This window comes from Oncorhynchus tshawytscha, linkage group LG08 (assembly GCF_018296145.1).
Source record: "Oncorhynchus tshawytscha isolate Ot180627B linkage group LG08, Otsh_v2.0, whole genome shotgun sequence".
NCBI lineage: Eukaryota > Metazoa > Chordata > Actinopteri > Salmoniformes > Salmonidae > Oncorhynchus > Oncorhynchus tshawytscha.
In genome coordinates this window covers 68,450,982-68,478,679 of record NC_056436.1, presented here as the reverse complement: position 1 = coordinate 68,478,679, position 27,698 = coordinate 68,450,982, and the positions used below count along the sequence as shown (strand labels likewise).

The 27,698-nt window shown below is 44.9% G+C and overlaps 1 protein-coding gene across 5 annotated transcripts in view; it reads right to left on the bottom strand.

Annotated features, from left to right (window-relative positions):
* Window positions 1–1,928: 1,928 nt before the first annotated feature.
* The window catches only part of LOC112256053 (protein FAM13B), a 63,150-nt gene continuing 37,380 nt past the window's right edge, over window positions 1,929–27,698 (bottom strand). For 2 of the 5 annotated variants that reach the window (XM_024429001.2, XM_024429002.2), the window contains 14 exons: window positions 22,094–22,183; window positions 21,440–21,569; window positions 20,388–20,488; window positions 19,695–19,746; window positions 19,524–19,620; window positions 19,006–19,071; window positions 16,000–16,210; window positions 15,677–15,818; window positions 12,227–12,308; window positions 11,667–11,819; window positions 10,777–10,988; window positions 10,139–10,635; window positions 7,225–7,326; window positions 1,929–5,665 (listed from right to left, as the gene is read on the bottom strand). In XM_024429001.2, coding sequence (XP_024284769.1) covers window positions 5,542–5,665; window positions 7,225–7,326; window positions 10,139–10,635; window positions 10,777–10,988; window positions 11,667–11,819; window positions 12,227–12,308; window positions 15,677–15,818; window positions 16,000–16,210; window positions 19,006–19,071; window positions 19,524–19,620; window positions 19,695–19,746; window positions 20,388–20,488; window positions 21,440–21,569; window positions 22,094–22,183 — 2,059 coding nt within the window. In that variant the 3' untranslated portion in view covers window positions 1,929–5,541. The remainder of the gene's footprint in view (window positions 5,666–7,224; window positions 7,327–10,138; window positions 10,636–10,776; window positions 10,989–11,666; window positions 11,820–12,226; window positions 12,309–15,676; window positions 15,819–15,999; window positions 16,211–19,005; window positions 19,072–19,523; window positions 19,621–19,694; window positions 19,747–20,387; window positions 20,489–21,439; window positions 21,570–22,093; window positions 22,184–27,698) is intronic. The other 3 variants (XM_024429003.2, XM_024429005.2, XM_024429004.2) reach the window with 3 other exon arrangements.

The window sequence follows — 27,698 nt, the reverse complement described above, 5'->3', positions numbered from 1 at the left end:
AGGATAAAGTCCAGTGAACAAAGAGAGTACCCACCACATTTCTGAACATAAAAATGCCCAAATAAAATGGTAGTAAACCAAAAATGGCTTTGTAAATAAAAGTATACCAGTGACTGAGCCTATAGGTGACTAGAGAAGGCTAGCCAACCCTAGTATATAAAGTGCATTGGTGCGTAAGGGTTTTGCAGTTTAAAATAAATCTCAATGCTCCATGGTAAAGAGTGTCAATTGATCTCAAACACTGAGAGGAAGCATTCATATATAAAATATACCCATAGTCTAGTAAAGGCATAAATGTAGCTGATACTAGCCTCCTTCTGGCTTCAAAAGAAATACAGGCCTTATTCCTAAAAGAAAATCAAAACTTCAGCTTAAATTTTTTTGTACGTTGTTGAATATACAATTTAAAAGAGAGGCTGTCATCAATTAAAATTCCAAGATATTTATAAGAGGTTACAGTCTCAATCTCATTGCCCTGACTGGTAGTAATAGGTGAAAGGTTCAGAAGGTTCATTAGATAGAGGTTACTAGACCAGGTCTTGGCTCTACCCTTAACCTTCCTCTTTGAATGTTTTCACACTTCTATACAAAAACTTTTAGAAAGATGGATCCCTAGGGGCAATAGAATTAGAGAGCACGTGCCTGTGCTTTGCTTGTCTTCTTTAAGGTCAATTTCCCCCTAGTTTAACCACAACCCTAACCCTAGTCCTAACCCACCATAACTGCAACCCTAACCCTGGTCCTTATCTTTTCATAACCTCAACCCTATCCTAACTGCAACCCTAACCCTTAGAATGGCTTCATGTCCACACCCAGCTCAACCCTGACCTTAGCCATAATCTTAACCCAAACAAATGGTTGCACTTTGTAGTTTGAGAATCTATTGGCCGTCTATTGGCCGTCCAAATAAAGTGTGACTTCAGTTTTACCCAAGTGTTATTGTTGGTTATGAACAATAGAGGGCAGCAGTAACGCATAAAAAAGACAACCTGGCCATGCTCTTTCCCCTGGTAGTGTGTGATTGGCAATGACATTTTAAAATGTTTGTCTCAGGGATACATTGATCATTCACTACATTTGGTTAAAGATTCATTTGATAAAGCCTACAGATGGGCAGCTGATCAACATGTGCTATGGTAAGTCAGGGGCCCAGGGAGATTGATTTATGTGTATCTCTAGCCCTGTTGCTAAAATGGATCCTTTGTCATGATCTTGTCTACATTCTGATTGTGCCCACATTTCTTGAAATGTGTTTATGCATGGTATTAAAAAGTGTTTGTTTTCCATCCACTGTGTCTGCATGGTGACCAGATATCCTGGTCCCTTCCTTTATGCAAATTATTTCACAGCTATTCTTTCAAAATAATATTGATTTATTGTAAGAAATGTATTGATGTAATCAGTCAATGGTGCCATCTGTCAATGATTTTAGGTGGATAATGATGATTTAAATGGTTTCTCTGTCCAAATCTGTCTACACTTGTAAGATATCCAGAGGTGGTCAGTAAGATCTAATCACAATCAGATCACAATGTGTCTTTTGATTTTCTACACCTACCTGAAAATGTGGGCAAGATCCGGACAAAGGACACATGTTAAAAACAGGTATAAATGGGGCTTCTGGTGTAATATATCACAGATTAAGCTGGTTCCAACAGTGGCCTTGCGTGCTGACCTCCATTCCCTGCAGAGTTTTTCCTCTCATTTGGCCGGGTCATGGTCACCCTCTCCTCACAGACATCTCTGGCCTCCATAAAAACACATTTCAGCTCTTAATAGCCTTCACCTGACTCAATGGACAGTAAAGCACCTAGTTGTTGCATGGATACAGGGCTTTATACGTTGCAGTACATTTTTCAATAAAGCTAATGTATTTATATCTGGTTAATGTAACCTTTCCCCAAGATGACAACTTCAGCAAAAAGGCATGGAAATTAGAATCTTTATTTTTGTATGCATTTTAATGTACATCATTTCTGATTTTACTTCATAATTTGTAAATAAAGGAAAACAAGTATTCAAACATATACATACTGAACAAAAATAAAAGATTTTACTCTGTTACACTCCATATAATCAGTAAATAATCTAGGCCCTAATCTATGGATTTCACATGACTGGGCAGGAGCTCAGCCGTGGGTGGGCCTATGCCCAACAATGACTACACCCCTGTCCAGTCATGCAAAATCCATTTTGTTTTCTACTGAGGAGCCAGGCCCAGCCAATCAGAATGAGTTTTTCCCCACAGACAGAAATACTCAGTTTCATCATCTGTCCTGTCTCGGATGATCCCGCAGGTGAAGAAGCCATATACGGAGGTCCTGGGCTGGTGTGGTTACACGTGGTCTGCGGTTGAGGCCTGTTGGACATACTGCCAAATTCTCTAAAACCACTGCAAGAAAGTCCACCAGAGCTGTTGCCAGAGAATTTAATGTTCATTTCTCTAACATAAGCCATGTACGCTCCCTCAACGAGAGACCTGTGGCATTGTGTTGTGTGACAACTGCACATTTTAGAGTGACATTTTATTGTCCCCAGTACAAGATGCAGCTGTGTAATGATCATGCTGTTTAATCAGCTTCTTAATATGCCACACCCGTCAGGTGGATGGATTATCTTGGCAAAAGGAACAAATGTACAACATGAGAGAAATAAGCTTTTTGTTCATATGGAACATTTCAGGGATCTTTAATTTCAGCTCTTGAAACCAACACTTTACATGTTGCTTTTACATTTTTTGTTCAGTACAGATGTAAAACACAGGTCCACAGATAGAAGCTTTGGGAGCCAGCTGCTGATTGGCTGGTCAGTTGATACAACCTGCCACCGGCCCACCTGGGTCAGAAAAACAAACATGCGTGGGATGGCATGGGACTATGAACAGGCACAATGCAAAAATCATCTAGTAAAAAAGCCCTTGAGAAATAGACATGGAAATAAATTGATCGACCAATTTCACTCGTTTCCTTTTTAAATAATATAAATCGTAAAGTTCGGTCCAAATGTGCCTCCATATTGATAATCTTGTTACATTTGGTTTAAGCAGTGCCCCAAACAACATTATGCTGACAACAAAAAATATTAAAATGCTGGTTTAGCAGAAAGAAAACTGAGTCGCAGTGGAAATCTCACAGCAGTTATAGTCAAGTGACAGTTTCATGGGTTGGTCTGCAAGGTAGAAAACAGTTAGTTCCATTAATAGATTAAACATTAATCAGCCGTATACTCAGAAAATGCACATACAGGGTTAACAAGGCCCCACATTCCATTGATACAGGCCTCAACGCTAATTTATTGCTCGATCTTCATGGCACAAAAATAGAAACAATACAAATCTTTGCCATGCAAGCCAACTACAGTCTAGCTTATACAAAACACTGAAGATTCCTATCCAATAGAGATTCTACACTGTATAGAAGTATTAGTGAAAGGTTACAAAAAAAGATTATTCTAAATAATGGTCATAAAAAATCAAATAAAAAAAATAATGTTTGAACATCACAGAAAGTAAACGGGTCAAAAGTGTTCAAAATAATACAAATCTGACGTTCATCCTTCCATATAAATTGTGCTTCTAAAACAAAGGAACAAATCTATAAACAAAACAAGGGCTGCATTCTCAGAATGCTGTGCAAATAACGTCTAGAACCTCTCCACCCGTACATACAGTATACCAAACCCTGCCAACTCAAAACAAAGGTTACAGGACTGTGAGAGACGAAGACGAAGGCCAAACTCCTGGTTCAGCGCGAACGTCCTTCAGGCAAAGCTAGATTCCGTCATTCTGGGTGTGTTGGTCTGACATTATTCTACCTGCTGAAACAGATGAAGATCTTTAAAGTCAGTGCCACTGGGGATGTCTTCTCATTCCAAACCATTCCTGGACAACTAGCATACAGCGGTAATTCCCCACCCTGCCCTAAGGAGTGCGTAGGCATCTAGTCTACAACAGATCTTAAATGGTTTGTGTATTTTATCGCCAGGACTAGAACTAGTCATTTGAACAGACAAAGTTCCTGCTTGGTCTTGTCAAGTCCAGATAGCTTCTGAAGGATAGTGATGTGAGGCTGCCTCGGGGGTGACTGCTAGTTTAGCTAGGGGTCAAAAGGTTGGGGTCGATAATATCTACGGAATGGCAGGCAGGAGGCCTGACGCCAAAAGACCAGACACACCCCAGTATCATTCCCAACATGCATCACTATGATTCTGTTGTAGTTGCATGTGACCTTTCGAACGAAGCCCTTAGGAACTTTGGGATATATAGGGACAGGGTCAAATTGTTGATGACAGGGGTCGAGGTGCTATTGGTTCTGCTTGGCTGTGGTAAAGCCTTCTCAGAGCTCTGTGTTCAGACAACTCCCCAGGACCTGACAATGACCTGGCTCTACATTGCCTGGCCAAAAACTCTGGCTCAATATGGGACATATCCCATACACTTCACCAACCAGTGTCATCCCGCCGTAACACTGCCATATGCTGTATTTAGCATAATACTGATGCAGTTGGAACAGCTTTAGATCAGAGACAACTCAATAAGACACCTCGCAAAGATCCACTCTGCAATTGAAAGCCTATAAGTAAAAGAAATTGGGACATAAAAGTGACTAAAGTCAAGCAGTCCAGCCTTATTGCCAAAATGGAGATGGTTAAGGTAACAATGCTAAGTGATGAACCTAACTGGCTGTCCTGCCCACCTGGTGTGTCAAACTCCTTTCAGTGATGACTGAATATTAAAACAACAGAAAGGATGAGCACAACCAGTCCCAACTGATAAAACTCGCTCAGTTTCCATAGTGGCAATTGTGTAATAATAGAACAATTGGAATAGCATAAGACACTTAAAACTAAGTTTGTTTTCAAACTTGAGAGAATCTCTTCATTAAAGAAAAATGACATACTGTAACATCCAACATGTGTAAATATTTATGTACAAGAAAACATACATTAATTACTTTTTCCAAAAAGATCTCACTCAAGACAACACAAAAAACATCCTAGTGTTGAATGATGACAGTGGAGTTGGTTAACTGAATCAATATCGGAAATAGAATGAGCAGTGTCCTTGCTCTGGGGGAGTGAGTTAATTTTGTGGCCAGGCGACTACAACACACTACACGCTCCTGTTAAATAGTTTTTCATACTGAGAAATCCTAACATACATGAAGTTAATGAAAAAAATTAAGTTTAAACAAACACTAAACTCTAAAGAGGAAGAGGGAATTCCTCTGAAAGAAACAGGTAGAAAGAAATCAAAAGGGTGTGTCGAGTCTTGACTGGTGGGATGAAGAGGTCTCTTCATCAGAGTCCTTAGAAAGAAGCCTACACTGAACATTAGCTGGGGATGGCAGAATCTGATGGGTGGTTTTGGGGAGACAGTAGTGAGATACGGTGGATGCTGTGCCGTCTCTCAGGGGTGCAGGTAGGATGATGGTTGATAATGGAGGGGCCATGTAGGGGTGACATGTCAGTCCGTGGTGAGATGGGGGACCTTCAGTCAGGTGGATGGAGGGAAGCAGGGTGGCCTCCCTCAGACTTCTCGCTCTAGATAGACTTCGAGGAATCCTGCTTGCTGATGAGCACCTCCAGCAGGCGCAGTTTGGCTTTGATCCGTTTATACTCTTTGTACTCGTCCATCATGGGTAGCCTGTCCTCCTTCTGGACGTTCCTGTCGAGGGAAATGGAGAAGGCCTGAGACACCAGTTTGATACGTGCCGGTTGTCTAATGCGTCATAAACAAAGTAACTGTTGTAGTAAATAAGACAGGAGCACTGTCTGAGACAACTCAACTAGTCATCCCATGCGCTTCATCTGCCACGGTGTGGGGTTGACGCAGGTACTAAAGCTTCAGCATCCCTGTACAGTGCATTCGTAAAGTATTCAGACCCCTTTACTTTTTCCACACTACAGCCTTATTCTAAAATAGTTTCAATTATTTTCCCTCATCAATTTACACACAATAACCCATAATGACAAAGCAAACAGGTTTTTAGAAATGTTTGCAAATGTATAAAACTACTGAAATATCACATTTACATAAATATTCAGACCCTTTACTCAGTACTCTGTTGAAGCATCTTTGGCAGAGATTACAGCCTCAAGTCTTCTTAGGTGTGAAGCTACAAGCTTGGCACACCTGTGTTTGGTGAGTTTCTCCCATTCTTCTCTGCAGATCCTCTCAAGGTCTGTCACGTTGGATGGGGAGCGTCGCTGCACAGCTATTTTCAGGTCTCTCCAGAGATGTTCGATCCGGTTCAAGTCCGGCCTCTGGCTGGGCCACTCAAGGACATTCAGAGACTTGTCCCAAATCCACTCCTGTGTTGTCTTGGCTGTGTGCTTTGGGTCGTTGTCCTGTTGGAATGTGACCCTTCGCCCCCAGTATGAGGTCCTAAGTGCTCGGGAGCAGGTTTTCGTCAAGGATCTCTGTACTTTGCTCTGTTCATCTTTCCCTCGATCTTGACTAGTCTCCCAGTCTCTACAGCTGAAAAATATCCCCACAGCATGATGCTGCCACCACCATGCTTCACTGTAGGAATGGTGCCAGGATTCCTCCAGACGTGACCCTTGGCATTCAGGCCAAAGAGCTGATTTTGGTTTTATCAGACCAGAGAATCTTTAGGTGCCATTTGGAAAACTGGAGCCCTGTCAGAGTGACCATCTAGTTCTTGGTCAACTCCCTGACCATCGAGTTCATGGTCACCTCCCTGATCAAAGCCCTTCTTCCCTGATTGCTCAGTTATGCCGGGCGGCCAGCTCTAGGAAGAGTCTTGGTGGTTCCAAACTTCTTCCATTTAAGAATGATGGAGACCACTGTGTTCTTGGGGACCTTCAATGCTGCAGACATTTTTTGTGCTTTGACACAATCCTGTCTAGGAGCTCTACAATTCCTTCAACCTCATGGCTTGGTTTTTACTCTGACATGCACGATCAACTGTGGGACCTTAAATTATATTAATTTACCACAATTTCGAGTCTCATAGAAAATGATCTGAATACTTATGTAAATAAGGTGATTCTGTTTTAATGTTTAATACATTTGCAAACATTTATAAAAACCTGTTTTCGCTTTGTCATTATGGGGTATCGTGTGTAGATTGATGAGGGACAAAAGCATTTTAAAATGGATAAAAGTAAGGCTACCAAAATGTGGAAAAAGTCAAGGGGTCTAAATAATTTCCGAATGCACTGTATGTAGGTGTGTGTTTGTGTGTGTGTGTGTGTACCGACCTGCCGTTCTGCTGGTAGAACTCATCCTCAAACTGGCGGATGGTGTTCCTTAGCTTCTTCTTTTCAGCCCGGGCCTTCCACAGCTGCTCCAGGAGCTCAGGCCTGTACAGGAGGGGTCACCATGACAATCTCAACCAGGGGTTTCATCACAGAATGAAATGCAGAACACAGTGTGTGTGTGTGTGTGTGTGTGTGTGTGTGTGTGTGTGTGTGTGTGTGTATGTATATATATATTCAAAAAGTTTGGACACCTACTCATTCAAGGGTTTTTATTTTTACTATTTTCTACATTGTAGAATAATAGTGAAGACATCAAAACTATGAAATAACACACATGGAATCATGTAGTAACCAAAGAAAAGTGTTAAACAAATCAATTTTGAGATTATTCAAAGTAGCCAGCCACCCTTTTCCTTGATGACAGCTTTGCACACTCTTGGCATTCTCTCAACCAGCTTCATGAGGTAGTCACCTGGAATGCATTTCAATTAACAGGTGTGCCTTGTTAAAAGTTAATTTGTGGAATTGCTTTCCTTAATGCGTTTGAGCCAATCAGTTGTGTTGTGACAAGGTAGGAGTGGTATACAGAAGATGGCGCTATTTGGTAAAAGAACAGCTCAAATAAACAAAGGGAAACGACAGTCCATCATTACTTTAAGACATGAAGGTGAGTCAATCCGGAAAATGTCAAGAAATTTTTAAGTTTCTTCAAGTGCAGTCGCAAAAACCAACAAGCGCTATGATGAAACTGACTCATGAGGACCGCCACAGGAAAGGAAGACCCAGAGTTACCTCTGCTACAGAGGATAAATTCATCAGCGTTAACTGCACCTCAGATTGAAGCCCAAATAAATGCTAACTACTACAGAACACCAATAAGAAGAAGAGATTTGATTGGGCCAAGAAACACGAGCAAAGGACAGACCGGTGGAAATCTTGGTTCCAACCGCCGTGTCTTTATGAGACGCAGAGTAGATGAACGGATGATCTCTGCATGTGTGGTCCCACCATGAAGCATGGAGGAGGTGGTGTGATGGTGCTTTGCTGGGGACACTGATTTATTTAAAACTCAAGGGACACTTAACCAGCATGGCTACCACAGCATTCTGCAGTGATACACCATCCCATCTGGTTTGCGCTTAGTGGTACTATAATTTGTTTTTCAACAGGACAATGACCCAAAACATACCCCCAGGCTGTGTAAGGGCTATTTGACCAAGAAGGAGAGTGATGGAGTGCTACATCAGATGACCTGGCGTCCACAATCCACAGACCTCGACCCAGTTGAGATGGTTTGGGATGAGTTGGACAGCAGAGTGAAGGAAAAGCAGGGAACTCGTTCAAGACTGTTGGAAAAGCATTCCTCATGAAGCTGGTTGAGAGAATGCCAAAAGTGTGCAAAGCTGTCAAGGCAAGGCGGGACTACTTTGAAAAATCTAAAACATTTTAAAATGTATTTAACACTTTTTTGGTTACTACATGGATTCTATATATGTGTCATTTCATAGTTTTGATGTAATGTAGAAAATAGTAAAAATAAAGAAAAACCCTTGAATGAGTAGGTGTGTCAAAACTTTTGACTGGTACTGTATAGATATCTATATGTAGTCGACCGATTAAAATCGTCAGGGCCGATTTCAAGCTTTCGTAATCGGTAATCTGCATTTTTGGACACTGATTATGGACGATTATATTGCACTCCACGAGGAGACTGCATGGCAGGCTGACCACTTGTTACACGAGTGCAGCAAGGAGCCAAGGTAAGTTGCTAGTTAACATTAAACTTATTTGATAAAAAAATTCAAATCTTAACATAAATCACTAGTTAACTACACATGGTCAATGATATTACTAGTTTATCTAGCTTGTCCTGCGTTGCATATAATCAATGCGGTGCCTGTTAATTTATCATTGAATCGCAGCCTACTTCGCCAAACGGGTGATGATTTAACAAGCGCATTCGCAAAGAAAGCACTGTTGTTGCACCAAAGTGTACCTAACCATAAACATCAATGCCTTAAAATCAAGTGTATTTTTAAAAATCTGCATATTTAGTCAATATTGCCTGCTAACATGAATTTATTTTAACTAGGGAAATTGTGTCACTTCTCTTGTGTTCAGTGCAAGCAGAGTCAGGGTATATGCAGCAGTTTGGGCCGCCTGACTCGTTGCGAACTGTGTGAAGACCATTTCTTCCTAACAAAGATCGTAATTAACTTGCCAGAATTTTACATAATTATGAAATAACATTTAAGGTTGTGCAATGTAACAGCAAGTTACATTACAGTTAGATAAAATACGGAACAGTTCAGTATTTCACTGAAAGAATAAACGTTTTGTTTTACAAATGATAGTTCCCAGATTTGACCATATTAATGACCCACGGCTCATATTTCTGTGTTTATTATATTATAATTAAGTCTATGATTTGATATTTGACAGAGCAGACTAAATTGATTATATTTATGTATGGGTTAACTGTCTTGTTCAGGGGCAGAACGAATGATTTTTACCTTGTCAGCTCGGGGATTCGATCCAGCAACCTTTTGGTTACTGGCCCAACGCCCTAACCACTAGGCTACCCTGCCGCCCGGGGCTATGTGCTCCCTCACGCCCCTAGCTAGATTTACTGCCTTATCCAGTTTACACTCCTCAGACCAGCTCCTCTAATAGCCATCAACCCTGTTCCAGGTGCTTTAAATACACGTCATATGACAGCCAGAGCTAGAGCCCATTTAACCTCCACGGCTGACGTTTTCGGAATTGGATGTGCAGTTTTGTGTGTAGTAAACTACATGGCAGATTTACACTGGTGACTGTGCCAGATTATTGAGCAATGAGGAGGCTGTTGTGAATGGAGTGTAGTGGCATGCAGATGTGATGTGTGTGTGTGTGTGTGTGTGTGTGTGCTCACATTGACGAGGCGTTGGCGCTGGACAGGCGCAGGTCCAGGGCCAGTTTCCCAGAGGTTTCCTCCATCTTGGGCATGAGCAGGCTGTCTCTGTGTCTCTGGGAGCTGGTCTGGGGCTGGAACACTGGGTCTAGAGCCATGATCACCTCTGACCCCAAGCTCTGGAGCTCCACACTGCTCTCTTCCTCCTCCTTGGATGTGGCCTCCTCTTCCTCCACTTCACCCTCCTCCTCCTCCTTGATCTCGTCACAGAAGTGGGCAGTCTCTCCCTCGATGATGGGCTGCAGGGTGTGGTTGCGTCGCTTGCTGGAGGGGGAAGCGATGATGGGGGTGATGCTGGCGCGGGTGAGCATCTGCTTGACCAGACGGTAGCGGTCGTACAGCGGTTTGACCACCAGCCTCTCCTCTCTGGTCACAGGTCGACCATGGAGTCCCTCATAGTGCAGGAGGTTCTTCTGTAGGACCGTCTTCTCACACGACAGCTGTTCCTTGGTCATTTTCTACAGGGAAATAACAATTTTTTACATTCATTCCATAAATTGTCTGCTCTAGCTTTCCAGCTATCACAGGGACCATTACGTTTTAGGACAGAACTCTGTTCACTACCTGGTTGTAGATAGTGTATTTTTCCCCCGTCTCACCTTGGTGTCCTCTGGCCAGCCGTCGTCCTCTCTCTTGCCTTTGACGCGGCGCTGGATGAGGTTCAGTGTCTCCTCTCTGGTGGGTTGGTGGCCCTTGGCCTCTCCACCAACATCGTGGCCTGCCTGGTCCAGGGTGGAACCAAAGCTCTTAGGCAAGGTGTTGCTGCGTGGCCGCGTCTGAGGGGTCAGCTCAGCCTCCTTGTGTTTGGCATCTGAGTGGGAGAGAGAGGTAAAGAGAAGAAACGTGAGGATGACTGAGGAACAGAGGGGTTAATTAACATTAGTAACAGTGGACATACAGGATCTTGATGGGCTGCTATTGCAGCTACCATGAGTCCTCCTGTCTGTCAACCAGAGACAGAGAAAGGGGATAGCCCTGACAATCAACCATATGTCCACAGACACAAACACACCAGACTAGCCACTGCTAAAGGTCTGTCTAAAGCCACAGGAGCATACGGATGAATGAGCAGCAAATCAAATAAACCAGTCAGTCTGCACTAAATTAATTTTACAATGTTCCAAAAGGCATGTTCTCAAGGACCATATCCATTCAAAATAATAACTGTTGGAATCCAGCTTCCACACTCTGGCTAGAGACTCCCACCCTGTTCGCCGCAGGATTTACACCCAAATTACTACACTACATGACATACTGCCAAACCAGACTGGGGGATGTGCTTCTGTGTTACCAGTGGATTTTTGTCACTTTTGTTTATTTCACTTGCTTTGCAATTTAAACATATGTTTCCCATGCCAATAAAGCCCTTTGAATTTAATTGAGAGGGAGAGCGAGCGAGAGAGAGAGAGCTATGAGAAGAGAGAAAGAACAGAGAGTCTACCTTCAGTTGGAAGTATTGGTTTCTACTTACTGCTGTTAATGTACTTACATAGGTAGGGTGTCTGTTTAGAGGCAGTGAGGGGACGTGCAAGTGTAAAATGGGGTGTGTTCGGGGCGGAGGTGGAGGAGGTTTGGTGGCGTCTGTATGACTGAAGCACCGCCTGGTGCCTCAGGGACCCTTTGAGAAAGAGATGCTGTCTTCCTGCAGTTGGGGGACGTCCGGTTTTAGAATTTTAAAGAAGAGAGAGACACTTATTCGGCTTTGCATCTCCCGATTGGGGGGGGTGTTCAAATGGAATTGATATAGATGGATGAGGGGGGACTTTCACAATGGACCAACACAGTGAGGGAAGGCCATTATGTTAGAACCACAGTTGGTGTGTACTGTAATACCCATGCATTGATGAGACTGACCCAGCTCCGCCACCACTGGACTGGGCAGTCAGGCAGGCGGGTCAGGGCAGGACCAGGTTGCCCAGGGGAGGAACAGGATGGCACAAAAGTTTACCTGCCAAACTGAGTCCAACCCAACCAACCCCACCCCTGCCATGGAACCAAGCACCCTCCCACTCCCCCCAACACAACCATGCAGACAGAGACTGCTCTTACCTTTTAACTGTTTGCGGATTTTGGTGAGGTCGGTCATCCACTTGAGGACCTTTGGGTTAGCTGCACTATCACCATGGGACGGCTGTGGAGAGAACAGTGAATACTGATGAATGGCATCCTGCCAGCTGATTGCATACTGTGCATTTATTCGAAGCATGAACTTGTTCCTCATATTGCAATACACACACACACACACACACACACACACTTGTATTTCCACTCTCTCAAACTGTTCCTCATAGCACAGTATCTACAGTGCATTCGGAAAGAATTCAGCCCAGTTGACTTTTTCCACATTTTGTTACATTAGCCTTTTTAAAAAATGGATAAAATTGTTTCCCCTCAATCTACACCCCATAATGACAGTGAAAACAGGTTTTCATAATTTGTTGCACATAAAACATTTAAAACAAAACACTTTATTTACATACAGTACCTGTCAAAAATGTGGACACACCTACTCATTCAAGGGTTTCATTATTTTTACTATTTTCTACATGAACACTATGAAATAACACATGGAATCATGTAGTAACCAAAAAAGTGATTATTCAAAGTAGCCACCCTTTGCCTTGATGACAGATTTGCACATTCTTGGCATTCTCTCAAACAGCTTCACCTGGAATGCTATTTCAACAGCCTTGGAGTTCCCAGATATGCTGAGCAATAGGCTGCTTTTCATTCACTCTGCAGTCCAACTCATCCCAAACCATCTCAAATTGGGTTGAGGTCAGGTCATTGTGTAGGCCAGGTCATCTGATGCAGCACGCCATCACTCTCCTTCTTGGTCAAATAGCCCTTACACCGACTGGAGGTGTGTTGGCAAACCAGATGGGATATCGCTGCAGAATGCTGTAGTAGCCACGCTGGCTAAGAGTGCCTTGAATTTGAAATAAATCAGAGAGTCACCAGCAAAGCACCCACACATCACCTCCATGCTTCACAGTGGGAACACCACATGTGTAGATCATCCGTTCACCTACTCTGCGTCTCAAAAAACATTGCGGTTGGAACCAAAAATCCCCCGGTCTCATGTCCATTGCTCGTGTTTCTTGGCAAAAGCAAGGCTCTTCTTATTATCAGTGTCCTTCAGTAGTAGACCGTGGAAATCTGTGTAGGCCTTCATTGTAAATAAGAATTTTGTTCTTAACTGACTTACCAAGTTAAATAAATGTTAAATAAAAAGTAGTGGTTTCTTTTCAGCAATTCGACCATGAAGGCCTGATTTACAGTCTCCTCTGAACAGTTAATGTTGAGATGTGTCTGTTGCTTGAACTCTGTGAAGCATTTATTTGGGCTGCAATTTCTGAGGCTGGTAACTAATGAACTTATCCTCTGCAGCAGAGGTAACTCTGGGCCATCTCAACTGGGTTGAGGCTGGTGGATTGTGAACACCAGGTCATCTGATGTAGCACTCCACCACTCTCCTTCTTGATCAAATAGCCCTTACACAGCCTGGAGGTGTGTTTTGGGTCATTGTCCTGTTGAAAAACAAGTGACAGTACCACTAAGAACAAATCAGATGGGATGGTGTATCGCTGCAGAGTGCTGTGGTAGCCATGCTGGTTAAGTGTGCCTTGAATTCTAAATAAATCAGTCTCCCCAGCAAAGCACCATCACACCACCTCCTCCATTCTTCATGGTGGGATCACACATGCAGAGATCATCCGTTCATTTACTCTGTGTCTCAAAGACACGGCAGTTGGAACCAAAATTTCCACCGGTCTAATGTCTATTGCTCATGTTTCTTAGCCCAAACAAGTCTCTTCTTATTGGTGTTCTGTAGTAGTTAGCATTTATTTGGGCTGCAATCTGAGGTGCAGTTAACGCTAATGAATTTATCCTCTGCAGCAGAGGTAACTCCGGTCTTCATGAGAGACAATTTCATCATAGCGCTTGATGGTTTTTGCAACTGCACTTGAAGAAACTTTCAAAGTTCTTGAAATTTTCCAGATTGACTGACCCATGTCTTAAAGTAATAATGGACTGTTGTTTCACCAAATAGGGCTATCTTCTGTATACCACCCCTACCATGTCACAACACAACTGATTGGCTCAAACGCATTAAGGAAAGAAATTAAACAAATGAACTTTTAACAAGGCACACCTGTTAATTGAAATGCATTCCAAGTGACTACCTCATGAAGCTGGTTGAGAGAATGCCAAGAGTGTGAAAAGTTGTCAAGGCAAAATGGTGGCTACTTTAAGGAATCAAATATAGAAAATATTTGGATTTGTTTAACACTTTTTTGGTTACTACATGATTCCATAGGTGTTATTTCATAGTTTTGATGTCTTCACTATTATTCTGAGGAAAAGGCACACCTGTCTATTTAAGGTCCCACAGTTGACAATGCATGTCAGAGCAAAAACCAAGACATGAGGTCGAAGGAACTGTCCGTAGAGCTCAGAGACAGGATTGTGTCAAGACTCAGATCTGCGGAAGGGTACCAAAACATTTCTGCAGCATTGAAGGTCCCCAAGAACACAGTTGCCTCTATTATTCTTAAATTTAAGCAGTTTAAACTGTCAAACTGAGCAATTGGGGAGAAGGGCCTTGGTCAGGGAGATGACCAAGAACCTGATGGTCACTCTGAAAGAGCACCAGAGTTCATCTCTGGAGTGGAAGAACCTTCCAGAAGGACAACCATCTTTGCAGCACTCCACCAAGCAGGCCTTTATGGTAGAGTGGCCAGATGGAAAAGGCACATGACAGCCCGCTTGGAGTTTGCCAAAAGGCACTTAAACCTGGCACCCTCTTTACGGTAAAGCATGGTTTTGGCAACGTCATGCTGTGGGGATGCTTTTCAGCAGCAGGTACTGGGCGACTAGTCAGGATCGAGGGAAAGATGAACAGAGCGAAGTACAGAAAGATCCTTGATGAAAACCTGCTTCAGTGTGCTCAGGACCTCAGGCTGGGGTGAAGGTTCACCTTCCACAAGGACAATTACTGTAAGCACACAGCCAAGACAATGCAGGAGTGGCTTCGTGACAAGTTTACGCATGTCCTTGAGTGGCCCAGCCAGAGTCCGGACTTGAATCCAATCGAACATCTCTGGAGAGACCTGAAAATAGCTGTGCAGTGACACTCCCCATCCAACCTGACAGAGCTTGAGAGGATTTGCAGAAGAGAATGGGAGAAACTCCCCAAATTATAGTGTGCCAAGCTTGTAGCGTCATACCCAAGAAAACTTGAGGCTGTAATCGCTGCTAAAGGTGCTTCAACAAAGTACTGACTAAAGGGTCTGAATACTTATGTAACTGTGATATTTCCATTTTTAATACATTTGCAAAAATTTCTAAAAACATGTTTTTTTCTTTGTCATTATGGAGTAGTGTGTGTAAATTGACGAGGGATAAAAACAACTTAATCAATTTTATAATAAGGCTGTAACAAAATGTGGAAAAAGTCAAGGGGTTTGAATACTTTCCGAATGCACTGTATCTAACCTTGTAGTTCCTCTCTTTCTCAAACTGTTCCTCAAATTGTTTGATCTTCTTCTTGAGGTTCTGCAGCTTTTTGGTGAGCTGGTGGGGGGCCGAGTCGTTCCTCACAGCACTCTCTTTGGACGTGAAGGAGGCACGGTGAGGCCTAGATGAGACAAGTGAGTGAGAGTGTGAGAGGCGGTGACCATGCACCTGAAGCCTCAATGCAAAATCCTGGCTTACAAACACGGTTTATAAGATCGAATAACTAAACAGGAAAACATCAAAGTCGCCCATCATGTCTATAGAAATAACCATTCCTGATGAGTGAGCCAGTGTGTTCTCACCTCCCCAGGGCCTGGTGGGCTTTAGTGGGCGAGGTTGTGTCGGGGTGCTGCAGGAAGCGTTGGCTGTGGCCAAAGTCCAGGAAGCGACGGGCCATGAGGGGATGGGAGTCCTCCTCGTGGGGCAGGGGCACCATGCGCCCGGCCAGGGGGGACAGCTGGGCCTCACCAGAGTCACTCTCATCCTGCCATGACTTGAAGGCTGGCACGGGGTCTGGGTGGGACAAAAAGAAATGCACAGATGAGTCTCAGTGTGTACCAAGGGTCATCTACAGCACTGCAGTTCAAGGACCTACTGAGACAGGACACCAATGTCTCCTCCTGTAAAGTGAACTAAAATCAATCACTGCCATTTTTGTTGAGTGCTCAAACTCCTTTCTGCCTCTAATATGTCCTTTGTTTTTTAGCACCCCTCCTTTCCTTTGGTTGCTGAAGGGCTAAGAGTCACCTGAACTATTGACAAAGTATATTTTGGAGCCTATTCCTCTCTGGTGGAGCTGTGGCACTAAAGACATGTGTAGTTGTCTAGGATGTGTGGGCATGTCTGTGCCGAAGCGTTCAGATGAATCGAGTGACAGTCAACGAGAATCATCATGGGCTGCAGAGTAACTCTGCTGTCCTCAGAACTGGATCATTATAAATGATTAGCCGAGGCTACTATGTGTTGAATCTAGGTTGCACAACGCTAGAATAATATGAAAATAGGCCTAGGCCAACTACACTACACATGGTTCTTTCCTCAGCTTTCTTTAGACCTCTCATTAGATTTTTCCATCGTGGTATTGTTTGCTCAATTTCACACTTTGTGGCCTGAAATAAATACTGTACAAAGATATCAACGCATCATGCAACAATTTCTAAGCTTTTACTGAGTTACAGTTCATAAGAAAATCAGTCAACTGAAATAAATTAATTCGGCCCTAATCAATGGATTTCACATGAGAATACAGATATGATATCTGTTGGTCACAGATACCTTAAAAAAAGGAAGGGGCGTGGATCAGAAAACCAGTCAGTATCTGGTGTGACCACCATTTGCCTCATGCAGCGCGACACATCTCCTTCGCATAAAGTTGATCAGGCTGTTGATTGTAGCCTGTGAAATGTTGTCCCACTTCTCTTCGATGGCTGTGCGAAGTTGCTGGATCTTGGCAGGAACTGGAACAAGCGGTTGTACACAGCGATCCGGAGCATCCCAAACTTGCTCAATGGGTGACATGTTTGTTGAGTATGTAGGCCATGGAAAACTGGGAAATATTCAGCTTCCAGGAATTGTGCACAGATCCTTGCGATATGGGGCTGTGCATTATCATGCTAAAACATAAGGTGATGGCAGCGAATTAAATGCACGACAATGGGCCTCAGGTTCACGTGATGGTATCTTTGTGCATTCAAGTTGCCATTTATAAAATGCAATTGTGTCCATTGTCCGTATCTTATGCCTGCCCATACCATAACCCTACCGCCACCATGTGGCACTCTGTTCACAACAGCAAACCGCTCAACCACACCACGCCATACACGTTGTCTGTAGTCGTGAGGCTGGTTGGACGTCCTGCCAAATTCTCGAAAACAAGGTTGGATGCAGTTTACGGTAGAGAAATTAAAATTCCATTCTCTGTAAACAGCTCTGGTGGACATTCCTGCAATCAGCATGCCAATCGCACGCTCCCTCAAATTTTAATATCTGTGGCATTGTGTTGTGTGACAAAATTGCATATTTTAGAGTGGCCTTGTATGGTTCCCAGCACAAAGTGCACCTGTGTAACAATCATGCTGTGGCCTCCATCATTCTTAAATGGAAGAAGCTTGGAATCACCAAGATTCTTCCTAGAGCTGGCCACCTGGCCAAACTGAGCAATCGGGGTAGGGAGGTGACCAAGAACCCGACAGAGCTCCAGAGTTCCTCTGTGGAGATGGGAGAACCTTCCAGAAGGACAACCAACTCTGCAGCACTCCACCAAAATCAGCCACTCCTGATGGAAGCCACTCCTGATGGAAGCCACTCCTGATGGAAGCCACTCCTGAGTAAAAGCCACATGACAGCCCACTTTGAGTTTGCCAAAAGGCACCTAAAGGACTGACCATGAAAAACAAGATTCTCGGGTCTGATGAAACCAAGATTGAACTCTTTGGCCTAAATGCCAAGTGTCACATCTGGAGGAAACCTGGCACCATCCCTATGGTAAAAGCATGGTGGTGGCAGCATCATGCTGTGGGGATGATTTTCAGAGGCAGAGACTGGGAGACTAGTACAGAGAGAGATCCTTGATGAAAACATGCTCCCGAGCACTCAGGACCTCAGACTGGGGCAAAGGTTCACCTTCCAAGAGGACAACAACACTAAGCACACAGCAAAGACAACGCAGGAGTGGCTTTGGGACAAGTCTATGCATGTCCTTGAGTGGCCCAGCCAGAGCCCGGACTTGAACCCGTTCGAACATCTCTGGAGACCTGAAAATAGCTGTGCAGCAACGCTCCTCATCCAACCTGATCAAGCTTGAGAGGATCTGCAGAGAATAATGGGAGAAACTCCCCAAATACAGGCGTGCCAAGCTTGTAGCTTCATACCCAAGACTCGAGGCTGTAATCACTGCCAAAGGTGCGTCAACAAAGTACTGAGTGAAGGGTCTGAATACTTGTGGTGTTTCAGTTTTTAGCAACAAAAAAACCCAACCTGTTTTTGCTGTGTCATTATGGGGTATTGTGTGTAGATTGTGGTAAAAAAAACTAATACATTTTAGAGTCGTAACAAAATGTGGAAAAAGTAAAGGGGTCTGCCGTTGACTCTTCTCTATGACTCTTAGATACTGAGGAGTAACCATTAGGAGAGGTGTGAGAATGAACTTGCTGAGTGAGCCCTAAGCTGGTCGCCCAGAAGAGACAAGAGAGGTGAAGGACAAAGAACTCTGGATTAGGCTCACTGACAGGGACCCAGTCCAACAAGGTCTGGATTAGTAAAGGGAAGGATGATGAGGGAGGAAGTATGGATGGAGAGCTCCTACTTACCATGACCTCTCCCCTGCAGGTGCATACATGTGAAGTCTATGAGGGGGAGATGGTTTGGGGATGGTGCTAAGGGAGGAGGGAGAGAGAGATGGCAGAGAACACTGTGTGAGCTGACGTTTTAGGCAACCAGCTTGAGCAAGCATTCTATGGTGCTTTCATACCTAGCTAGCACAATACATAATTCATCATTTGCATCCATGTTTACTTGGATATGCATTTTGGTTGGTCTCCACTGACTTTTTATTTTTCATTTTTATTTAACTAGGCAAGTCAGTTAAGAACAAATTCCTATTTTCAATGACGGCCTAGGAACAGTGGGTTAACTGCCTTGTTTAGGGGCAGAACAACAGATTTTTACCATGTCAGCTCTGGGATTCGATCTAGCAACCTTTCGGTTACTGGCCCAATGCTCTAACCACTAGGCTACCTGCCTCCCCCACTTCACTCCATCACTATCCTAACTGTCCCTTAGGGGACATTGTGTATGAAACACACAACAACCATGGTGAGAAAGTTACCTTCCCACTGGCTGTGGGGGAAGATGCGGTGGAGGTGGTGGGAGCTGGGGCAGCTGGCATCTGTGTTGGCATTCTGGTCACACTCACACACAGAGACCTGGATGGAGAGACAGTGTTAAACAGAGTACAGTAGACCCAAGTCGTGAAGAAGGCATTGACATAGACACTTACACAGGCGATGAGATCAGCCTGGTCCATCTTCTCACAGGCTTGGTTTTCTTGCCTACAACAAGAGAGAGCGACACATGAATAATGGTCCATTTGAACTACAGAAAGGCACGTATGATGGTTGACCTCATTGGTGATGCAAATGTTTTAATTTGTTACTGTGGCTATTTTTGCCATTGACTATTGAACTCAATGCCTTATGCACAATGTATTAGAGTGACCGTTGATCAGCTGACAATAACCGAGGACTACCGTCATGGACAGGCATGTGTGTGTCTGTATGCTTGCTTTATGTTGAGCGGAGGTAGGATCACGCTGTATCCAACTGCTTAGAATAGACATTGTGACGAGTCAAGTGTCCTCCACTCCGCAGCACAAGACAGACAACATGACAGTCTCATGTCTGGGTCTATTTACAGTAGAACGTCTCCCTCCAGTCTATTCACAGCGGATGGCTCACATCACATCAGTCTTTTCAAAACCATCTTAGGGCTGTTTGTGTTCTACGTAATAACTAAACAAAACACTCATACAAAGCCCCAAAATCCAGATTAGCATACAACTTGTTTGATTGAATGCCAGCCATCAGCCTTCTCTGGGAAGGCAGGAAGTAAAGTAGACAGCAAAGCGTTGGTGTTTTAAGCCGTTGAGGTAATTGTGGATTTTAGCAATACAATTAAATGCTTCAAAGCCAACCTGGCCGTGTTGATATTGTTCTCTGTGTCTACGAGAGCCTCGGCGTGGTCCTGGTTTATTCCAGAACTCTCCTCCAGGGCACCGTTATGGGAGTCACAATCCTGGGAGAAAACAAAAACAATGTCTCGAGGATTAGACTTCATTTCTCACACACACACAGACAGCCCAACATGTAGGCTCTCTGTCAAACAGAGGCACCATTAACAGCAAACTGAGGTTATATTGATGAGATGCTATAGCTTGAATTCCTGGAATATGGCCTCCTTTCCTTTCTATTAAGTGGGTGAAGATGGCCCTGTATGTATACATGTATAGAGAGGGGAGGAGTGTGTGGTCTGAACAGGTGTTGTGGTTATTCTTTGGGGGGCAGGCAGACTATTTAAAGAAGGTGACCCAATTCATGGAGAGAGTCCCACCTCTGGGCTCAGGGGCTGTGGAGCCCAGCCAGCAGCCATCTCTGTGGTGGTGGAGGAGAGAGGGAGAAGTTGGGTAGACATCAGCGTAAACGAGCTGCCATTTTATCTAGGCCTCTATCCAAGGCCTCTATCCAGCCTCTATCCAAGGCCAGTAGCCAGGAGAGCTAAAATGGTGCCCAGGAACACTGATGGACCAATGACTGCCATTTCAGAAGACGACGAGTCATCTACAAAGATTTCTTCAGATGTCTCCTCCCAAATCCAGGACATCATCTTATGCTATACAGGCGAAATCTGATTCTGTGTAGGATATCTAAAGTGCATCGAATTGGCAGTTATATAGTGTGTGTGATGGTGATTGTCAGGCAGGACTGGCTGTGCTTGGCGAGAACAGAACAGTATATGTATCTGACAAACCTCATCTCCCAGCACCCCAGCCCTCCCTGGAGAATTACATATTTGTTATGGGCTACACAAAAGGCCATGCTGATAGCAACAAGCATCAACCTTGTAATGAATTGATAGCGACAGGGCTCAGTATGGTAAACATTCAATATTCTGCTGACTGCCAGAGCATGTGGAGTTGTTTGTCTGCGGTGTGTGTGTTTGAGTGACTGACTCCACAGTATGACTGACCTGTTGGGCCTCAGGGCTGCGCTCGGTCTCTGGGGCTGACAGGGGACTGCTTGTGGGGCCCTCCTCACTCTCACACAGGCCCTCTTCACCATGGCCCTCGCATGGCCCCGGCCTCTCACTGGGGCCCGCCCTGTGGGAACCAAAGTCATTAGCCATAATAAGCCCCATGGAGCAACAATCAGCATTGCTGGCTGTCAGCTGTGGTAACACAACCTTTCTGGAGGTGCCTACCACCCAGTTCTGTCCAGAATGTACAGTATGCGTGAACAGGGTGACAGAGGAATGCATGTTAGAGTGAATGGCTAAGTGTGCATGCTTTGATACGTCATTCTGTACGTGTCGAAATTGCATCATGTATGTTGAAATTGTATTTATTTAACTAGGCAAGTCAGTTAAGAACAAATTCTTATTTACAATAACTGCCTACCCTGGCCAAACCCGGATGAGCCAATTGTGCACCGCCCCTATGGGACTCCCAATCATGGCCGGATGTGATACAGCCTGGATTCGTACCAGGGACCTTTGTGACGTCTCATGCACTGAGATGCAGTGCCTTAAACCGCTGACCCACTCGGGAGCCCAATGTGCATTTGTATGTGTGTGAAGTGCAATATATTGTGAGTACATGTAAGTGTGTGTGTGTTCACTGCTCACATTTGGCTCTCATAGATCTCATTGTCGATAGAGCTCTTGAGGTAAAAGAAGTGCTGTCCCACTGCAGCATGGATGGTCCTCTTTATAATGCTGCAGAAACAACACAAGCCCAAAGTATTCACTTCTGTTGCCACAGTACTAACCCTCTGAATCAGCTCGGCATTCAACACCATAGTACCCTCCAAGCTCATCATCAAGCTCGAGACCCTGGGTCTCGACCCCGCCCTGTGCAACTGGGTACTGGACTTCCTGACGGGCCGCCCCCAGGTGGTGAGGGTAGGCAACAACATCTCCTCCCCGCTGATCCTCGACACTGGGGCCCCACAAGGGTGCGTTCTGAGCCCTCTCCTGTACTCCCTGTTCACCCACGACTGCGTGGCCATGCACGCCTCCAACTCAATCATCAAGTTTGCGGACGACACAACAGTGGTAGGCTTGATTACCAACAACGACGAGACGGCCTACAGGGAGGAGGTGAGGGCCCTCGGAGTGTGGTGTCAGGAAAATAACCTCACACTCAACGTCAACAAAACTAAGGAGATGATTGTGGACTTCAGGAAACAGCAGAGGGAACACCCCCCCATCCACATCGATGGAACAGTAGTGGAGAGGGTAGCAAGTTTTAAGTTCCTCGGCATACACATCACAGACAAACTGAATTGGTCCACTCACACAGACAGCATCGTGAGGAAGCCGCAGCAGCGCCTCTTCAACCTCAGGAGGCTGAAGAAATTCAGCTTGTCACCAAAAGCACTCACAAACTTCTACAGATGCACAATCGAGAGCATCCTGGCGGGCTGTATCACCGCCTGGTATGGCAACTGCACCGCCCTCAACCGTAAGGCTCTCCAGAGGGTAGTGAGGTCTGCACAACGCATCACCGGGGGCAAACTACCTGCCCTCGAGGACACCTACACCACCCGATGCTACAGGAAGGCCATAAAGATCATCAAGGACATCAACCACCCGAGCCACTGCCTGTTCACCCCGCTGTCATCCAGAAGGCGAGGTCAGTACAGGTGCATCAAAGCTGGGACCGAGAGACTGAAAAACAGCTTCTATCTCAATGCCATCAGACTGTTAAACAGCCACCACTAACATTGAGTGGCTACTGCCAACACACTGTCAATGACACTGACTCTACTCCAGCCACTTTAATCATGGGAATTGATGGGAAATGATGTAAATATATCACTAGCCACTTTAAACAATGCTACCTTATATAATGTTACTTACCCTACATTATTCATCTCATATGCATACGTAGATACTGTACTCTATATCATCGACTGCATCCTTATGTAATACATGTATCACTAGCCACTTTAACTATGCCACTTGGTTTACATACTCATCTCATATGTATATACTGTACTTGATATCATCTACTGCATCTTGCCTATGCTGCTCTGTACCATCACTCATTCATATATCCTTATGTACATATTCTTTATCCCCTTACACTGTGTATAAGACAGTAGTTTTTTGGAATTGTTAGATTACTTGTTCGTTATTACTGCATTGTCGGAACTAGAAGCACAAGCATTTCGCTACACTCGCATTAACATATGCTAACCATGTGTATGTGACAAATAAAATTTGATTTGATTTGATTTAGATTTGAATCCATCTAATTAGGAGCATGAGAAGCTGAGTTGAACCACTCCACGACCCATTTCCGGATCTCTGGCAGGTATAATAAAGTCAACCAGGGACAAGTCCTGTGATATATAATACAGCACTACATGAACTAAGTACCAAACTCCCTGCTCATTAAGCTGTACTGAACTCTGCTGTATTCCTGGCTTCAGAAGTGTGCATAGATGGATAAAGGGTTAGCTTTAGCATAGCCATCTACGAAGGGGCCAGTGGTTGGTCAAGCCCAAGCACCCCCTGGCAAGAACCCAATCCAAGACTGCATAGAGTCCTGGTCACCATTTTGTGTTGAGCCCAATAGATATGTATAGACATCATTGGCTGTGCCCAGCTCTACAACAAACCCTTATGTTTTCAGAGAGGACATTTTGTTTACATACAGTGCACTTGGAAAGTATTCAAACCCTTTGACTTGTTCCACATTTTGTTACCTTACAGCCTAATTCAAAAATATGAGTTTTTCCCCCTCAATCTACACACAATACCCCATAATGACAAAGAAAAAAAAGCAGTTCTTTAGAAATGTTTGCAAAAGTAAAATAAAAAGACATAACCCATTAAATAAGACATAACCCATTTACAGAATACATTTACAGAGTACAGAGTACTCTGTTGAAGCCCCTTTGGCAGTGATTACAGCCTCGAGTCTTCTTGGGTGTGAAGCTACAAGCTTGGCACACCTGTATTTGGGGGCGTTTCTTCCATTCTTCTCTACAGATCCTCTCAAGCTCTGTCAGGTTGGATGGGGAGCGTTGCTGCACAGCTATTTTCAGGTCTCTTCAGAGATGTTCGATCACGTTCAAGTCCGGGCTCTGGCTGAGCCACCTGCGTGTGCGTGACGTGAGTGTAGCTGTGCATGACGTGAGTGTGTGTGTGTGTAGCTGTACGTTTAGCTGTGCGTGACGTGAGTGTAGGTGTGGGTATGCGTGACGCGATTGTGTGTGTGGGTATGCGTGACGCTAGTGTGCGTGAAGCGAGTGTGTAGTTGTGAGCGTGTGAGCAGGTGTGCGCGTGGGTGTGCGTGTGATGTGCGTGTCGCGAGTTTGCGTGTGGTGTGCGTGTGACGTGACACGGGTGTCTGTGACGCGTGTGGTTGTGAGCGCGTGGTTGTGAGCGTGTGGTTGTGAGCGTGTGCGTGTGGTTGTGAGCATATGAGTGCGCGTGCGTGTGAGTGTTTATTTCACCTGGGTCCAACTCCACCGAGGGAGGGAAGTACATCCAGAGGAACAGGTATCAAGGCAGTTATCACACCTCTGTGGAGCGCTGCATGAGAGCGGTACATGAGAGCGCTACATGAGAGCGCTACATGACCTTTCCTTATGTCATTAATTTCAGTCTCAATCGCCACTCCCAGAAGCACCAAGGATGGGCAGAAAGGACGTGCGGACAGGACGTGCGGGCGGGTGGTCAGAGGCCTTTTTACTGTACATAGCAACCCCTTCCTGATGCCACACAAATACGGGGTCCATTCCAATGGTGGGTAAATGTCAAACAGTACACCGCCTGCCTCTCTGCTCATCAGGCAGTGTTGGGGCAGCTGACAGGAAGAAGGGGCCGGGTTGATTCAGCAGTATGCGCCCTCCGGCTCATAAACAAAGTGTTGCATGCCAGGAATCTGTGCTTGCATAACATCCGCTACTGTTAGCGCCAGTGTCGGGTTGAGCCGGAGTTTCCCTTTTGGGGGGGCAACGAAAGGGGCACCCCAGGGGAAAAGACTCTAAAGTTTGATATTGACAGGGTGGGTCACCTCCTCAAGCATGCCATGCAGACAAACAGGCACAAAGGTTAACAGTAGAATGGTGTTACTGCCCCATCCTGTCCTGACCTATCCTAGCCTATCCTTAGGCTAGATCTGTGAAACCACTGACAGTGGAAACTCTGACCCACCACAGAATATTAAAAGGGGTTCACCATCTCCAGTATCACTTTTCACAGCCAACAGGACCTCCATATGTCAATAGGATTCTGTGCTCTTTCTCTAGTGTTGAAAATATAACCCCTTGGCTCTCACTTCAGTCTCTGCCCAGCTGCTCAAATATATTCAATAACACCTTAATTATTAACACAGAGTCACCCATCACCCCCCTTTTGTTTACTGAGAAAAAAGCCACACTGATTCCACACTGACTGTGCAGTAAGAGGCATAAACACTGAAGCCACAAGCTGTCAGAGACTAAACAGGCCAGACACTCAGTCACCCACCACTGCACCTCCCCTTCTGACAGTTAAACACGTTACGTACAAATGTCAGCACACCTAGACAATGATGCCTTCGTTTGGACTTTGGCCAGCGAAGCAGCCAGTATGGCTCAAGAGAGAAAGAGTATAGTTGAGTATTGGTCTACTGAGTTCAGATGACATAACCAGCACCATTCCATCTCTCTGAATCCCAAGGTAGTCCTTATTTTGCAGTCCGCAATGAGAGCGCTGTTGGACAGGGCCAGACACAGGCCAGAGCGCACAGCACTGAGAGATCTGTTAGTGAATCTCCCACTCTGAATCAGATGAGACTGCCTCTCATCAGTCCTGTTTCCCAGACTGTGGAGAAATCAGCATGTGTGACTAGATGGAACACAGGCCAAGGTTTTGGGAGTCAAAGACAAAAAGCTTTACTAGCTTTAGAAAGGCCTGGAGCGCCTCATGCATTTGGCTAACGTAATGAGGTGAAATAAGCGCGCCAGCTTTGACAAAGTGATTTGGGTAAGGAGGACGACTGCCATATCATCTGCCACATAGCTCTTTGACAAAGTAGATTGCTAACCTCCTGATCACAGGGAAAAGGGCTCCAAGTGGTAGGTCAGAACAATCTTCTTCCAAAATACAGGTAGCCTAGGCTTTGACTCTTAAACTCTTCCAGGAGCCAAATGCTAAAACGGTGATGTATGGCAGCAGGTACTTCAAGAAAACACACGCTCTCCCTGGCTTGACCTTTCAGCTCGTAAACACCTCTTTTCCTTATGAAAACTAAACACGTCTGTCAATCAGACCTGCAACCTTGCTGTGGGAAGGGTAGTGGAGGTGTAGAATTAGTCCTCTGATTAACAAGTTCATCATTAACTACCTGTGCAAGACCTCTGACATCATGGGGCTGTATTAATCTATCATACACTACAAATCTCAAAACTGTATGTGACAATACACACACGCTGTCACAATCCTCTTCCCTCTCATCCTTCCCACCGGGACTTTACCTGTGCAGCAGAATTTCACACGCCATTTTCACTGGTTCTTGGTTCTGCTTGGTTAGTCGAGTAGTTTTTGTTGTGGGTTATCTGGACTAAGCCTTTATTGGTGATAAATTCTGTATGAGCAACTGAAAAGAGCAAACCCTGACTATCTGGATACATATTGTGGAGCTCTGTCCTTGGCTGGCTGGCTGGCTGCGTAGTGTTGGGCTCAGCTGCAGTAAACAATCCAAAACTCTGCTCAAATACAGGGCTGCCTGACACAACCAGGGAACCTGACACGCTGGCCAATTACCTGGCCTGAGGGGGGCGGGCTTCCCCAACCGACACCCAGTAAACACATAATACAACACAGCAGCCCCCCAATCACTAAACACACACAAGGACACCCATCACCCTGGCTTTTATATTACGTGCACATCACCCCTATGTCCGCTTGGCACCCATATCCTACTTAATCATATCCCACTGGCAGGGCTGGCCCACTGGCAGGGCTGGCCCACTTATAGCTTCTGACTGGAGCTCAGCTAGGGGGACAGGATGGCCACACCCAGGCTCTCTTTAGCAATTACCTCATCTGTTTGTCTCGGGAGTGATAAGGAACAAACACACAGAGATACACTCTCCATACATCCTGAGCCAGGTCACCGGCCCGCCTGAACTAACCATGATGGAATCAGTTCAGAGAGTTCAATGTGTTCTGACAATGCTTCATCATTTTCCACTTGAAGCAAAAGGGTCAGGTTTGTTGTTAATCTAACTGA